The sequence below is a fragment of the Drosophila suzukii genome, chromosome 3 (assembly GCF_043229965.1).
Source record: "Drosophila suzukii chromosome 3, CBGP_Dsuzu_IsoJpt1.0, whole genome shotgun sequence".
Lineage (NCBI taxonomy): Eukaryota > Metazoa > Arthropoda > Insecta > Diptera > Drosophilidae > Drosophila > Drosophila suzukii.
In genome coordinates this window covers 60,549,001-60,565,998 of record NC_092082.1, presented here as the reverse complement: position 1 = coordinate 60,565,998, position 16,998 = coordinate 60,549,001, and the positions used below count along the sequence as shown (strand labels likewise).

The 16,998-nt window shown below is 40.8% G+C and overlaps 2 protein-coding genes across 3 annotated transcripts in view; one reads left to right on the top strand and one right to left on the bottom strand.

The window, feature by feature from the left end:
* Positions 1-16,998, top strand: part of LOC108011645 (uncharacterized) — a 91,808-nt gene that overhangs the window by 26,118 nt on the left and 48,692 nt on the right. For both annotated transcript variants that reach the window (XM_065865963.2, XM_065865964.2), the window contains 2 exons: positions 7,436-8,533; positions 11,329-11,753. In XM_065865963.2, coding sequence (XP_065722035.2) covers positions 7,747-8,533; positions 11,329-11,753 — 1,212 coding nt within the window. In that variant the 5' untranslated portion in view covers positions 7,436-7,746. The remainder of the gene's footprint in view (positions 1-7,435; positions 8,534-11,328; positions 11,754-16,998) is intronic.
* Mur82C (Mucin related 82C) lies at positions 1,420-2,882 on the bottom strand. The gene is made up of 2 exons (XM_017076836.4): positions 2,856-2,882; positions 1,420-2,783 (listed from the first exon to the last, which is right to left on the bottom strand). Exons 1-2 carry the CDS (start codon positions 2,878-2,880, stop codon positions 1,420-1,422), a joined length of 1,389 nt encoding a protein of 462 aa, XP_016932325.4. The 5' UTR covers positions 2,881-2,882.

Here is a 16,998-nt window from a genome sequence, read left to right as displayed (position 1 = left end):
CCCCTAATTGGCTCTATAGGGTAGAAGATTGGACTTTCGCGCGGAAGTTTACAATACTCGTTACTCGTAGAGTATATTAGACTAGTCGGAAAGTATGTAACAGGTAGAAGGAAGCGATTTCGACCCGCACGAATCGATCTAGCCATGTCCTCCTGTTCGTCCGTCCGTATGAACGCTGAGACCTCTGAAACTATTAGAGCTAGACCCGCCTAGCGCCCACATTTTTTTGTCTGAGCTTTCATACGGACATACGGACATGGCTAGATCGACTCTGCTAGTGATTCTAATCAAGAATATATATACTTTGTAGGATCGTAAACGCTTCTTTTACCAGTTTTAAACTTTTCGACGAATCTGAAATACGCTTTTACTCTACAAGTAAGGGGTATAACAATTGTAATTCTTGAAAAAACAAAGTTCGTCACCATGTCACCATATCAAAACATTCGTCACGATACCCTACAAGGTACTGTTGAAAAAAAACGAAGTACCAACACATGTTGCTAGAGATATAATTAATACTTGTAATTACCTGAGTTGGTTTATCACAAAGCTGTTAATATTTTCTCTTTCCTCTTAGTCATTACATTTACTTAAAATTTTTGACGTGACGTCATGTGTGTGACTTGACGATTTCGTCACCTTACCCTACTCGTCACATTACACCTCAATTATTTACTATAGTCGAAACTTTTGTTTTTAAAGATAATGTGTAATATATATAATGATATACGGAAATGGGCACTTCCACCAGAAAGTCAAAACACTTTATCGTCCCGGCTATTGATCCTGATCAAATATATGTTTAGTTTATAGGGTCGGTATCGCTTCCTTTTACCTGTAACATACTTTTCAGCTCTACGACTAACGGCTGTAAAAAGACTTGAAACATGCTTTCAAAATTGAATGAACGTCGTGTGCGTTATAAGAGAATTGCTTGTAATGAGTTTTAAGAAGAGAAGAGTGATCGATCATTGTCTGATTTCAGCGACAATGTGGATGTGGGCGACAATTATACGACTTGGTAATTCTGCCTTATATACGTTTTATAAACTGCCCGAAATAAGAAAGGGTAGTATTTTGCAAGCTTGGCGACGAGAAACTCCTCGACTGTCTGTGTAACAACCACGCGAACCTTGCAATCCTTTCTAATGATTGTCCCGATGATACGTACCCGACGCCCAGTTTGCAAAATACCATATTTTCTCATTTCGTACAGTTTTTAAAACTTCTACGGGGGAATGTCCATGCTCACTGCACACTTTGTTGCTGAAATCAGGCAATGATAGATTTTTTGCTATCATTATGCTGCCCATCTGCAAAACAATAGGGGTAATTGATTATAGCTATCGTTCCTTATTTTTCTCACCTTGCCACAAAAAACGAGCTTTTTATTTGTTATTAAATGCCATCTTCATTTTAACCTAACTTTTTTTTCTCTTCCTCATTGAACGATTTAAGGACATGTGCAACGATGCAGTTCTCTTGAGTTTCACTTCTAAATAGATGCATATTTCTATTTATTTTGCGTGATGTTGCATCGAAAACGGAAATCCTTTTATGAGCAGATCTCCATAGTTCATCGTTCCGATTGGGGCTGTCCGACTTTAAAGTCTTTTTTACTTGCAGTAAAGTGCCATTTTGGCGAATATTTTTGCTGCTTCCACTGTCATTTAAAGGATCCTTAGTAAAATGTTCTTCTGCAAGTGGACCAACTGGTAAGTGAGCTCTCTGTGAGTGGTTAAAATGTATTCGTGATCGACGAAATGCATGCTTAGTTTTTGTACAACATTTTCGCCTTCGAGGTGTCCTTTTTCCTATGATTTTTTCACATCCTGGACCGCATGGTCCTCCTGGACCTCCCGGCCCGCTAGGCCCTCCGGGACCACCAGGTCCTCCTGGTCCGTTTGGACCACCAGGCCCTCCTGGTCCTCCTGGACCCCAAGGCATGCCGGGTCCTCCCGGTCCACCAGGCCCCCCCGGACCACCAGGACCTGCAGGACCGCCAGGCCCTCCAGGACCCATAGGACCGCCTGGACCATAGGGTCCCCCTGGGGCTCCTGGTCTTCCGCATTCGTTTGGTTCGGATGAAGTTGTTAGGGAAACAGTGGTATATTGTATTTTATGCTTTGAAGTGGAAGTGCTTGAACTTCGTTTTGTTTTTGTAGTAGTAGTAGTAGTTGTAGTTGTTTTGGTTGTTGGGCCCGTTGTTGTGGAAGTTGTTGTTATTGGATTAGTTGTAATCAAGCTTTTTGAAGTTTGAGTTTTCGATGTGCTTGCCGTTTTCGTAGTTTTTTGATCTGGCAGTGTCGATGGAACACTGGGGCATTTGCTGCCTGGTTGACACCAACCACTTCCGTGGCAATATGCACCCAAAGGCGGCGGACAGGACTGACCTGGCTTATACCAACACGTCTTTGGCGGAATGGGTACTTTGCAGCTCGGTATCCAGGGAGGGCATATTTTTGCAGGAGGGCGGTTGTAACAACCCGGCCTCCAGGAGGGGCAACTGTCTGGTTGCCAGATCTCACAGGGATTTCTCTTGATCATATCGCAGATCTCCAAAAGATTCGTTTGGAGGCGGTTCATCGGCATCATGTGAGGACTTCGCTCGGCCTCCAATATCCTCTTCTTTGCCTCAGCTAACTGGGCAACTGCGATCGGGTCAACGGTTTTGTTGTGAGCCTGAACAGCAACTTCATGAAAGATGCGGAATTTTAGCCTGAGTTCACTGCTCGCAAGCAAGCCCATGACCGAGAACAGGAGTGTCCACATTAAGAGCCCTTTTAAGCAGGATAATTGGAGATATAGTAATGTTAGGTCTTCTAACCAAATCAAAACCTGTTTTAACATACCACAGAGGAGCACAGCGTAGAGCATCATCATCCCTATTACCGGTGTTCGAATTAATAATATTTATTTACCTATTCGAAAAAGAAATACAATGATTCGCTTCGGTCAAATTATTACTAAAGCGTTTGGCTACGGTGCTTAAATGTACAAATATAAATCTACCTAACAGTAATATTTAAACTAATTTGTTCACACAGTTATACTAGATTCGTCCGATAGTTGGTAATAGGTAGAAGGAAACATTTCCGACCATAAAAACTGTATATATTTTTTATCAGATCGTCAGTCCGTCCGTCTGTCGGTATGAACGCTAAGATCTCGGAAACTCTTAAAGCTACAAAATTGGGTCTTAGCATGCAGATTCTAGAGATTCCTACTCAGCACAAAAGTGTAAATGGTATTTTGTTTCGTTTAGAATAATTACACTAGTCGGCATAAGTATTTCGTCGAAACAAAAGTTAAATATACTGACAGTTTGAACCTTGCTTCAGCAGGTTGCCAGGCCCACTCTAAAATTTACACACTTAACTTAAGATAAGAAATGTTTAATTAACTGTTAATAAAACTACATGGAAAAATCGTTCGTTCGCGACCGGTACCTAATTCAATAGAAAAACAAATGGAGATATTTCCTTGGGAACAGACTCAATAGAAAGCTACATGAATCCATTTTGAAAGTAAAGATATTGCTTTTGAATATTCCGGCCCAACTCGCAGATTTTTGCATTTTACTAGATTAAGCCGAAGTCGACTTCCATTTTGCGTTCGTTCGCGACCGCATGTTTTTAGCCAATATTATGAAAATGATAGCTCAATAAACCCTATCATTTACATTAAGCAAAGATCTAACAAACTGCTATCGTACAGCAAAAAAAAATCAGAAAACGTTTTTTTTTTTTTTTATTTGCACTAAGTGCGTACGAACGTTCGTTCGCGACTTGTGGAAATGCCCAGGTTCAATCTCATATATATAAAATCCCTAAACGATTTATATTCCTTTAATATCCGCCAAGTCTAATGCTAGTATTATAAATATAGAGTTCAATTTGTCCTAAAGTCACTATTTAAGAGGGGCAATATTTTAATCCTGCCATACCCACATAGTCCAAACACACCAAACATAATCCATCATTTATAAAAATCGCCCAGAGATTATTTATTTTGGCCCAATGACAACAAAAATGGAGCATCAATCATTTCCGGACAATCGGATGACAATGCTCTAAACCTACCAGAAGGTGTAGGCCCCAACGAAGCACTTTTTTTTCCCGTGAAAGGAATACGGGCTTACATAGTAGAAGGGTATATTGTATTCGTTGAAAAGTATGTAACAAGTAAAACCGACCGTCCAATACGAAAACTTGTATATTTTGTAAAATAGATTTGCCAGCCATCAATACTAAAAGGCGGCCACGCCGAATTTTTTTCACATTTACAGAAGCCTAAAATTCGGTGTCACCTTGTTTTACCCGTCCTTTATCTCCATCGGGCGACAATAATTATATATTTACTTGGTTAGCTGAGAGTGTCTAATAGCCGAGGCACTTTTTTAAATATATAAGTGAAAGTTCAGACTCTCATGTTGATGAATTGAAATATTGCCGCACGAATGCGTTACGCAGGTAATCAAGCATTAAATTGCAGGGGGCTGAGCCGGAAGAAAAGGTGCTCCAGGAATAAACGCAGCTCAGCCTGAACTTTGCGCTTTAAAATTCTCTAAAGTAGAAGGTGTGTTAACGTGAGTGCGGGTGGCTTTTCAAATAAAGGAAGGGAGAATAAAAATAAAAATAAAAATAAGCAAATTCAGAAAGAGTTGGGCGGCACAGCAAGGAATACAATATACAAAGCTACAAAATATTTATTTTGTCAAATCAATTTTATGCCCTTTTGAATTTTATAGCGGGAGCTCAAAAATTACGACCTAACTTATGCAGACGTCGTCTTTTTCAGTTCTCCTGCAAGTACTTTAAATGAAAGGCAGTACACGTACACCAAAAAAGAATGCGTTACAGAGAATGCTTTACTCGAGTGCCACGACTGTCATATGGAACATGCCTTTGTACGCGAGAACTTAGATATTTTGCAGAAGCGGGAAGAATAAAAACATTTTAGAAAGTATATTTATTTAATCGAAAGTACAAGCCTTTTTGTCGCCTTCCATAGGAAAGAGAGGAAAACTAATATCAAGATATATTCTTTACATTTCGCTTTCTTCTCGGCTTGCGAATGGCTTTTAAGAATGTGAGTTTTCGATTTAGATATGAAGTCTCCTTGGTTTCAACAGCAAATCGGTCGCGATTTTGAAATTAATAGTTTTCAGATTCGAGCAAAAGTCAGTCCTTTATTGACATTAGACTCTTCTCAATATCAAACATAAATCGTTCTCGCTTCAGGATTGCATTCTCAAATTAAAATGCAAAATTTTTAAAAATAGATGTATTTAAGCCTTACGGTTTTCATTTTACTGTGGTCAAAAGCTAAGGTGCAGTTGTTATACCCTTTACTCGTAGAGCGTTTTCGACCCCATAAAGTATATATATTCTTGATCTGGATCACTAGCCGAGTTGATCTAGCCATGTCCGCCTGTCCGTATGAATGCTCAGATCTCGGAAACTACAAAAGGTACAATAGTTGGAATAGGCATGCAAGTTCCTGAGATTCCTGCGCAGCGCAAGTTTGTTTCAGCAGCGTGCCACGCCCATTCTAACGCCCACAAGCCGCCCAAAGCTGTGGCTTCTACAGTTTTGATGCTAGAATAAAAATTGTGACAGAAATGTATTGTTCTCATCAATACCAATCGCCCACTTTAACTCCCAAAAACAGCCCGCAAACTTCAAAAAATCGTAAATATGAACGTGGATATCTCGGAAACTTTCAAAGATAGAGAATTGTGATCTCAGATTTAGGATCAGTAGCGTTGTACGCAGCGCAAGATTGTTACTTGAACATGCCACGCCCACTCTAACGCCCACAAGCCGCCTAAGCCTGTGACGCCCACAATTTTCATGCTAGATAAAAAACTTAAACTGAAATGAATTGGTCTCGGAAATACCTATCGATTGATCCAAAAAAATTGGCCAAGCCCAGTCTTACGCCCATAACGCTTAAATCTGTCTTCTGCCGATAGGTGGCGCATTTCAATCTCGCTTTGCTACTTGCATATCTCCATTTCCCTTTGGTCCCTTTAGCTGAGTAACGGGTATCTGATAGTCGAGGCACTCGACTATAGCGTTCTTCCTTGTTTTGATTTTCGTGTTGTGGTCAAAGCGTTTATAAGAAATATTTTTAGAGCGTTATGAGTCGTTTACGTGAAGCAAAAAAAAAACACAATTGTGGGCAACAACAACTCTTGGCTGTTGCATCCCGATAATGCACCGGCTCACTCGTTCTTTGTGACTATTTCGCCAAAAGTTCGATATGGCTCCTTGTGTCTACTGGCTATTCCCAAAAATCAGCAATATTTAAAACGAAATTTAGATTACTCTTTGCCCACAGCAGTACATGGAATCCCAATTGGAAGAATAGAATCTTTGATTTCGTCATCCCTTATCCTCCTGTCCGTATAAACGCAGAGATCTAGGAAACTATTACTGTGTTTATGCGATGCCGAATTCACGCTTTCATTTCGCGATTTCAGCCGATTCGTGTGTGCATAAACGCCATTTCGTGAATTCGGCAACACACGAAAGTTGACTATGAATTCAACCTGAAAGCGTGAAATGGTCACAATTAAACTCTGGTAACTCTGTATAACTATCGGAGTTGCCAGATCGATATAAATCCATAAATACACCTTACATTTAACAAATTATTTTTTAATTCAGTGCCAATGGAATCTAGTTTTTATCTTTTATTTTGATGGTAGAAAAAATGTTATACTGGCTTGCACACACGTTATCTTTAATATTAGCAAGATTATTTCATGCGAATCGAAAAAAATTTTTTTAATTATCGATCGTACCTTTTTCCACCGGTCCGGCATCTCTGCCAGCTGAGATTGATAAAATGCATGATTTCGGCCGCGTCGCATAAACTGGGACAAGTTTTATTTCACGCTTTCAAGAAATCGTGAAACCCTTAGCATAAACATAGTATATGAGCTAGAATGTTAGGAATATGCATGCAGATTCTTGGGCTTCCTGTGCAGAGCAAGTTTGTTTTAGCATGGTGCCACGCCCACTCTAACTCCACATAGGTTGATTCTACATGCCAAAATTTATTTAAATCGGACCATTCATTAAAAGTTATAGCCAAACTTAATTAGAAATAGAGTGCGAGAGGAATGATGATATGTTTATAAAGAAAATCGTTTGCTTACGAAATTTCACTAGCGCCACCTAGGCTTCACGTTATGTGCGGTGTTGGTGAAATTTCGTAAAGAGCCGATATAAATGAACGATAGGTGGCGTTATTTAGTCGAGGTAGTCGACAACAGCGTTTTCTCTTGTTTTTCATCTGGTCAAAGTGACTTTTTTGTATGAACACTCAACACCTTAACAACACCCATTTAAAATATAACTTAAGTCTTTCGACTGAAAACTTTTAATGAGAAATGCATTTATTTCTGTCCCTCTTTTCGCAGGCAACGACTCCGATCTACCAGCAATACAAGCGCATTTATGGCGAGTTCGAACAAAGCCTCGTCAAAGTTCATTAACAGGAATAGTTGGGGAAGAAACATCAAATGCAGCTTCACCATCGGCGTCAGCACGGCTCGCAAAATGTAATCGGGCCAGGACGCGGAATTGAAAGGGGCCCACTCCGCTCTGCAGTGGGCTACGGCAACGGTCACGGGCAACAGCAATAGCTTCCACTGAACCGCAACAACCGACAACAAGCGCAGTAACAACAGCAGCAACGTCAAAAAAAACCTTACCAAAATACGCAACATAAATGAAGTTAACAATCTGTCAAATTGCTAAATTATTTCTGCTGTTGACAGCCTTCTTCTTTCTCAATTCCCCCCGCGCAGCCTTCTTAGCTTTCGGCTCGAGTCCCACCCCATCCTCCCCCTCCTCCTCCTCCTTCCGGCCAGAAGCGGCGGGTGTCCTTGTCCTGTCAGCGGCCAAGACAGCGACAGATTTCGCTACAACGCCATCTACAAAATCAGTTGCGGCCACGCGGACCTCCCCAGCGACAGCAGCGGCAGCAACACTCAGCGGCAACAGCAATTCAATTTGGCCGACAGCAACACAAACGCAGAGTCCACGTAATGCGCGTGAGGCTGCTCGTCAGAAACGTCAGAGGCAGCAGCAGCAACAGCAACAGCAACTGGGACAGCAACAGCAACAACAACAGCAAAAGCAACAGCAACAGCCACATCAGCAGCAACAGCAACTTCAGCAGCAACAGCAACATCAGCAGCAACAGCAACAGCAACATCAGCAGCAACAGCAAACGCAACAGCAACAGCAACAGCAACAGCAGCAACAGCAACATCAGCAGCAACAGCAACATCAGCATCAGCATCAGCAACAGCAACAGCAACTGGGACAGCAACGCCAAAGACGACAGCAGCAACAGCAGCAGCAAGAGCGACATCTTAGTCAACGAATGGCCGTTTTAATACCTTCTTCGCTGCACGTTGACATGACGCATGTGCAACAGGGCTTTCAGAATTTCCTCGACTTCTTTCAACTGCATTTATCTGATGTCAGCGTCGATTTTCTACGTGATGTGGGTGAGTACACACAAGCCGAAAAACAAACCCATCAGAGGCAGGCCAAGCAGCCTTGTTTGCCTTCTTTGTTGCCACAGCCCTGGAAATCCCTGCCAACATGCATTTAGACATCGTGTTTTATCGATGATTTGTGTGTGCCTGATGCTCAAGTTTCCCTCTTTTTCCGTTTGAAAAATTCCACATGAGCCGGGGGCTGAAGGTGGCAGTTTATGAAGATGAATTGGCCTGGCCGGCTGTTTGCTGGGGGTAAATGTTTGCTGGCAGCCAACAGGGCGGAAGTTATGGGAAACTTTGCTAATTGAGTGAGGAAATACAAATCAAGCGAATGAATTAAAGTTGAAGTTATCTAGACTGGAGGAGCCACTCCAAATGACTTATCTTTTGCAGACTTTAGAAGGCGTTGGGTTTCAACTGTCTGCAAACCCAATTTACATGCATAATGCTTTGATTCCGTTTCCTCCTTTCGCTGTCTTTCCCTTTTCCACTAATAGCCCTTATTTTTCTCGTGCCAATTTAAACTAATTTTAGCACGTCCTGTCCTCGGCCTTTTTATTTGCCTAAGGGAAACGGAAAAAAGACATCAAGATTTCGCGCGTTTTGCAGTAAAAGTTATTTCTTTAATTACGAAAAAAGTTCCATCTTATTTTAGCTGTCTTTGCTGGGCATTGCTCCCTGCTAGTGACAACCTACAATTTCCGGTTTGAACCTAACATTTTGAAAGTCAATGGTTTCATGCCAAAAGAAAGCAGCCTGAGCTCTAAAAGGATTAGCAGATGTTGCTGCTGGGATTTCAATTTTCAGAATAATTGGACAGCATGGGGAGTGCAACAGCAACGCACAGACTTTTGTTCGAACTTACACAACCTGCAACCTGTGTAGGCATCCAATCAATCCACACCGCCCTTTGTAAGCTTTTTTGTACAATAAGAACGTTATGCAACTATTTCCCTGACAAAGTCTTTTTTCAATTTGTCCTGGGGCAAAAAGCAGTATATGGACCACTTTAGCCGCTTTTGTGCCGTTGCCAATGGTGGTCAGCAAATAAACTCGCAGACCTTTCTACGGACATAAATTACAACTGGGGCAAGGAAGAAAGCCGAATGGCATACGGCCACATGCAACTAGAATCCATTTCAGTCATGTTAAATTACGGCAATGAAATTCATTTGTACGGAAAGAAAAAGTTACGATATTGGTTTGCATATTCAATTTCTAGTCGGGCACTTAAATCAATTTAAATGGCTGTGGTAGCCAGCTTGTTTTGCCTGTTATTAATGCCACCTTCGAGAAGCCCTGTAACTTAAAGATATCAAACTTAACCTACTCGCTGTGCGAACAACAAGAAAATTGTAGCAATCGGCAAAAACTCTGGCGCCAACTAAGTAAACGACAAAGTTGGCCGTGTGTAGATGCCCGAGCTCACTCTGGAAATAACTCAAAAGAACTAAGCGCTAGAAAGCAAGTTAAATAATAAGGCAAATAGCCAGATAAAGAAAGTGCTCGCAGGGTAGAAAACTTTTTCAAGGGGAAGTGCGAGAGTCTGAATTAACTTTCTGCTTATCGCGATCTAAGGCCAAATTTATTTAAATAGCTAATCACTTGGGCAAACCTAATTCGGCATAAATATTCACGAACATAAGTTGAGGGTTTGTAAGGCAAAGTTTTAATTTTCAGAGATCATTACTCGCCGAGAAAAGTTGTTAAGCTGCCGGCTAGAAGGACTCAGCTCATGAGCAGCATTTTACGGGCTTCAAATCTCCCAGATATCTTAAGTTCCTAATAGTTACCATACCTCAGAAATAACTCCCGGACGGTTGGTCCCCTGTCAAGAACTTTCGGTGCAAGGGCCCGAGAATCTCTGGCCCTCATAACTCTGTCCCCTTGTCGGATACTTGGCCAGTTACTTGCAATGGCAGCCGTTGGCGGCCATGGCAAAACCCACAGAGAGGCACTTGGAGCCCACAAAAGGGCCAGCCTCAGAAGAGATATAGCAGTTTAGTCTTTTTAAAGCCAAATATATATTAGAATTTGATGGGTTTAGGAAGATGTAAATATTTTCTTAAAAATTAAAAAAAGGGGTTTGAAAATATGTCTGCGAGTTGGAGACGTTAGCCCTGTATGAGGTCAACATTTGTTATCTTAACTTTTTACATATAAAAATGACCGAACGAACAATCAACGTTTAGTTCCATAGAACCAATCCTAAAAATCATTAACTGAAGAAGTTGCGGGACCGCGAAAGTAGATAATTCTCTGTGTGAATCTGTGGGAGACAGTAAAATTATTTTATAGTTGAAGGCTAATGTAACTTAAAGTTCATTATCATGACTCATAATTCCAATGACTTTTTCGGACTCTTGGGAGTTGAATAAATTATTTTTGTAACCCCTTGGGCTTATCCTAATAATGGTAGTGCTATCTGATTCAATTTTGAAAATATTTAACCATAATTTTGAATTGACGAATTGTACTAAGATAAAACTGACTTGATTTTATCGCTAAAAACATTACATTGAAAAAAAATATTGTGGGGCGGAAAAAGTTGGAGATTTTTCATCACTGGCCAGAAGGCAGTGGTAAACTGCTAACGTTGCAGACAGAGTGCGCTGTGAGCATGGCTGCCTTCATCAGCAGTTACAGTTACTACACCGCTTAAGCGCATGCCCACATACACTCGCAGAAAACCCCCTCCAAGTCATCTTAAATATGCAGAAGTTTTTTATACGCCACATTAAATGTTTCTCTTTCTTTTCGCCCTTCCTGATGATGACGACGATGTCGACGACGGCGCACAGATTTAAGTGGCTTCATTAAATTACTCGAGCTGCCCAAATACACGAGCGTTGTAAGGACTTTAAATGCGGGCATTAATGTAGACAGCGACGTGAACTTGGACCTTAACGTGGATGTGAACAAGGTCCAAGGGGGCACAGGGGCCTGGAGTTCGTATGCGAATGTGGACGTTGACCCGCCCAGCCAGCCACGTCAGCAGCATTTGCAGCAGCAAAAGCGGGAGCAGGAGCCCCATCGCCATCATCAGCAGGACTCCAAGGCGAATCAGTTGTCAGCGGGCGATGGGGCCTCCTCATCATCCGACGGAACTTCAGATACTCGGTGGAACGACGCCCGTAGCTTCTCGGGTCACTGCCATCAGGTTGCTGAACAACTGGCCCTCGATTTCAATAAAACCGTCGTCCTGTGGCCCTGTCCGCGAATGAAAGTGAGTATGTCCTTACTTAAAGACCGCTGAATCACAAGAAGAATTTTTTGGGAATATTTTAAGTGGAGGACAATCGCTTAAAGTAGGAGTACACGAACTTTTAATGACAGCTGTCTTTGCGTTTTACTTAAGCCTTAATGGATTATGCAATACTGAAAACAACCCAGCTTGACAGCTCAACTCTGTGCCGAAAATCATAGAGCCTTGCAGTTGTCATAATGAAGTTCGTCAAGTTTACCTGGTCGTTAACTTTTTGATCATGGATCATGTTGTTCTGTTTAACGCGACCAATTATAGCTTCGTTGTTTTAATCACACTCTCTTCTTTTCTGAAGTATAGCAATATTTTAAGATTTCGAATTTAATTAATGTAGAAATCTGACGACATTTTATAAGCTAAAAATTTGGGGTATGGCATGCAGCTTCTAGAGCTTCTCGCGCGGCGCAAGTTTATTTCAGCAGGGTGCCACGCCCACCCTAACGCCCAAACCCTAAGACCACGCTTTTTTATATTTTGTAAAGTGTAAATGGGATTTTGTTCTGATTACACTGCACAAACCGCCCACAGACTTCAACAAATCGTAAGTATGAACGCGGTTATCTCGAAAACTTTCAAAGATAGATAATTGGGTTTTCAGATTTAGATTGCGTAGCCTTGTACGCAGCGCAAGTTTGTTACGCGAATATGCCACGCTCACTTTAACGCCCACAAGGCGCCCAAGCCCACAATTTTCATGCTAGATAAAAAATGTTAACTGAAATTTATTAGTCTCGTCAATACCTATCGATTGGTCCAAAAATAGTTTGCCACGCCCACTCTAACGCCCATAACGCTTAAATCTGTCTACCGCCGGTAGGCGGCGCATTTCAATATCGCTTTGCTGCTTGCATATCTTCATTTCCCTTTGGTCCCATTAGCTGAGTAACGGGTATCTGATAGTCGAGGTACTCGACTATAGCGTTCTTCCTTGTTTTCATTTCATTTTGTTACTACTCGATATTCATACAGGCTTGTAATGTTATTCAGGTATAACTGCATGAACCGTGCAGTCAAATATATAGCGAAATAGAGATTAACATGGTTTTGAGAGCCGCTGGCATTTTGCTGCAGCAATTTGCAATTTTCCAAAAGTTCATCAAGTCAATTCCGTGGCTGTTTGCTGTGGCTTGTAGGAAAACAGGAAATGGAAAACCGAGCCAAAGGTTCAAGGAAAATAAGAGTTTTGTAGGTTAGAGGCGGGGAAGATGAAACTATCCAAAATATGCCGGAAAATTGTAGACGAAAGTCAACGTAGGCATGAAATTACTTTTTGCGGCAAGTGTGGCCCCTTTTTCACCTTCCCGCCAAAGTCTTGCCAACTTCCTAATTTAGTTGCAACATCAGGCTTGATCCGCTAGCCACTGCTCCCGCATGCTTCTGCCTTGGGCAACTGTCACACAAAGTTGTGCAACATAAAGTTCTGCTCGTTACTTTTGCATATTTTTTGGCCCGTCTGACTGGCATACAATTTCTTTCTTGACAATTGATTGACAAGTGCTGAGCGAAATGCTTCCAAAAGTTTTTTAACTTGTTGAGAATGTCAACAAAGTTATTAATGAAAATCTGTGCGCCCTGAAAAAGTGTGACAAACTGTAAGGAAATGATTGACAACTGGTACGGCTTAGAGTTCTGCTTAGAAATTGGCCACGGGCAAATCAATAGACAGATGGGTGAAAGGAAAAATAGCATAAGGCCCGTTTCATTGAGGATGATGCTTGTGGTTATAATGTTCTTTAGTATTTCACCATAATAATGTGCACTCAACAAGTTGCTTGCTGTTTTAAGCACGTGTCAGGCCTCACATTTCCACTGCCACTTTGACATGTGTTATTCTAAAGATGCCAAAAAAATCAGAATAAAGTAAAACAAAAATTAAAACAGGACAAAAAAAAGGACAAAGGTATATTCTTGTAAGTGTTTACATATACCGTCAGTTTCGTATATTATATAAATGGATTAAATAGCTAATTTAACGATCTTTTGTTCCTGACTCATCTTTTTCGCTTAAGCATTTAACCTTGTTAGTTTATACATTGGGTTTTCTGATATTTAAAAAATATCTGTATCGATAATGTGTCGATATTTACAAATTGTCATGTTAACATCTCGAATATCTACATATAATTGAAACAGGGCAAAAGTTAAGAGGCGTTAGAGTGGGTATCCGTCTCTCCGAAACAAACTAGGTCTGCATCCCCCCGTGGCATATGTATGCTTGATTTCAACATCCTATCTTTAATAGTTTCCCAGATCTCAGCTTTCATACGGACAGACTTGATCGTCTGGGCTAGGAATCCTTATGGAGAATATATGTATGTACACCTAGAAAAAACGAATAACTTGAGAACGAAAGCTCTCAAATTTAAAACGTACGTTCTCAAATTTAAAACGAACGTTCTTAAAATAAGAAACATTTTAAACTCAATTTAAAAGGCAATCAGAAAAAGCGAATGAAGGTCTTTTTTTAAATACTTACAGTTACACTTCTAAATTCGTAGAGTAAGAGAGTATATTGTGTTCGGGGAAAAGTATGTAACAATCCACTATGGTAGTCGATCTAGCCCTGACGTTCAGTCCGTCTGTCCGTGTGAACGCTGCGATCTCGAAAACTAAAGGTTAGAGAGTTCGGATTTCAGGTGTAGGTTCCCAAAACTGTGGTTAAGTTAAAGTCTACAGTGTTGGATTAAACATAAGCACAACAGCTCTGGTGGTCACAGTTTTGATTATAGAACAAAAATTTGAACTGAAATGTATTGGTTTCGTCAATATCTACCGATTGCCGTACAAAAAATATCCATGCCCATTTTAACGCCCTTAAACGCCAGTAACAGTATAATCTATCTACCCACATTTTTAAAGATTTTGTAAAAGTGTAAATGGGATTTTGTTTTGTTTCTACCTTTTAAATACTTTCGGACGAATACAATATACATTGTCATTTCGTGGGTTCGAACTCGTGCCTTCCCCTTCAACCAATTCCTAGGCACGGTTCTGGTATACATAAGAATTCACGCAGCCGGTAAAATAAACGAATAAAAGTCAAGCCGTTCCCGACGCGGCTCTTAACTCTTAACCGGCAACGGCAACCAACAACGGACCAGGGGAACGACGACAAAGTTACACAACTTGCAATTAAGTGTGATGCGCTGTGCAATATTTATGCGATGCATGTGCAACAAAATACGCCTACCCACGTTGTGACCGTGGGGACCTGCCTTAAATCAGCGACACAAATGCCGCACAAAAGTTGCAATTGATGCTTTTTGCCACCCTCCCAGTCCCTTTTCCATGGACCGTTCCCTGGTCCTGCGGACACTGCGAAAATTTGCAAACTGCCACCGTCTTGGGACGGGATCCCTATGGAAATGCATTTTAAGCGGAATCGCTGGAACTAGAAGCGTCAGCTAAACGCGGTGGTTGCCAACAGGAATAGAGCATACAACATACAACTACATGAATTACATAATTTGAGTCCCCTATTTTATACCCGTTACTTGTGAAGTAAAAGAGAGTAGTGTATTCATCGACAAGAATGTTGCAGGTAAGAAAAAGCTTTTCTGACCTTGTAAAGCATATAAATTCTTGACAGTAATCCTGACTGCCTAGTCGATCTAGCCAAGTCGTTTGATATTTGATAATTAAATTTCTAAACGTGTAACGTGACGTTTAGATATACTTAAAAATACCCATCTACATTCCAAAAACGGTTAAAATCGGATCATTAACTTAAAAGTTATGAGTAATTAATATCACAGCCGCCAGCTGCTTATGTCGCAAATCGCTAAAGTTTGTGACGGCCAAAATCCATTTAACCATGTATAAATATTTTATTGAACTTATCAGAACTCTAAGAAAGTAAACCCATGTTTCAAAAGTAAATACCCTTTAAAAATAAGGAAATCCGGTTTACATTTAGCCATAATAGTTTTTAATGAAAACCTTTTTACGAGTAAATGGGTTTTCGGGGCGATTATTGATAAGAATGTATATGAGTGCACAATACAATTTGTAATCCTCCCGATAAAGCTTGATAACTGGCTAATGAAGATTAATGCTGCTTTTCAATCCACTGCGGCTTTTGGCGGGGGTTGAGCGTTAAAAGATACGCTCCCCGGCACCTATGTATTGCCAATCTGAAACGACTTTGCCATTTATCTTAGTCAGTCGATTCGGTCCGTCAAGTCAGAGATGGGACAGTCAGTCACTTGTTCATGCAGTGAGTCACTCATTCAGTCCGTCAGCTGGCACTGCAGTTTATCAAGGCAAAAGTGTGGATTCAAACACTTGCAGTAGCAGACATCCCCAACCATAACCTCCTGTTGTCCCACTGAGCATTTGCCTTTCACTCAATCAGTTTGACAATTGACAATTGCAAAGTAAGCTGAGAGCTGCATCAATAATAACGATGACATCGGTTCTGTCTCAAACTGATATGACCAGTTGGTTGTGGCGGGGAATCGGAGGATGGTATTCCCAGCAAGGATTGCCTAACCATGGCTGTGAAAACTAAATTTGAAGGAAAAACTACATTGATATCTGAATACATTGGTATCTGACAGTCGAAGCCGTCGCCTATGGCGTTCTATCTTGCTTTCATATATAGTAAATAAGACCCGGACACAAGCAAAACTTGAAAAATACCAGGCTTAATGAGGTAAAAATCTAGTGACGATCGCACCTTAAACAAACAAAAGTTCTGATACCAACTTTTGAGAAGAAAATCTTTTTTTTATCTTTTCTCTTTCGACCATCACAGTAGATTCTCATTTTTTCTTTTAAATATAGTAGTCGCCTACTCTGCTTCAAACAAAACAAAATTCCAGGGCATTTCGATTAGCACACTCCCCCACCGACTACCACCACATCACGTCACCTAGCGGTCGTTAGCGGTACTACCTACCTTTCCGAAGCTTGTTTAACATAGTTGGTTGATTAATAAAATCAATTTCAATTTACACTAAAATAAAATCTTTTAAAATGTGGGACCCACATAGAATTTAGCAATATGGGTGATTTTAGACGTTAGATTGGGTGTGTTTGCTGAATCGAATTGGGCTGCGCGAGAATCTGTAGAATATGCCGGCTTATTGCCGACCTTTTAGCTTTTATAGTTTCCGAGATCTCACCGTCAACCTTTGTAATCAAAACAAAATTCCATATTTATTATCACAAAATACTTAAAAATGTGGGCTCAGATAGTGGCCGT

Coding starts and splice junctions, on each gene's coding strand:
- Mur82C (XM_017076836.4), bottom strand. CDS start 2,880: ATGCTCTACGCTGTGCTCCTCTGTG. Junction 2,784..2,855: donor CTACGCTGTGCTCCTCTGTG/GTATGTTAAAAC, acceptor CCTGCTTAAAAG/GGCTCTTAATGTGGACACTC.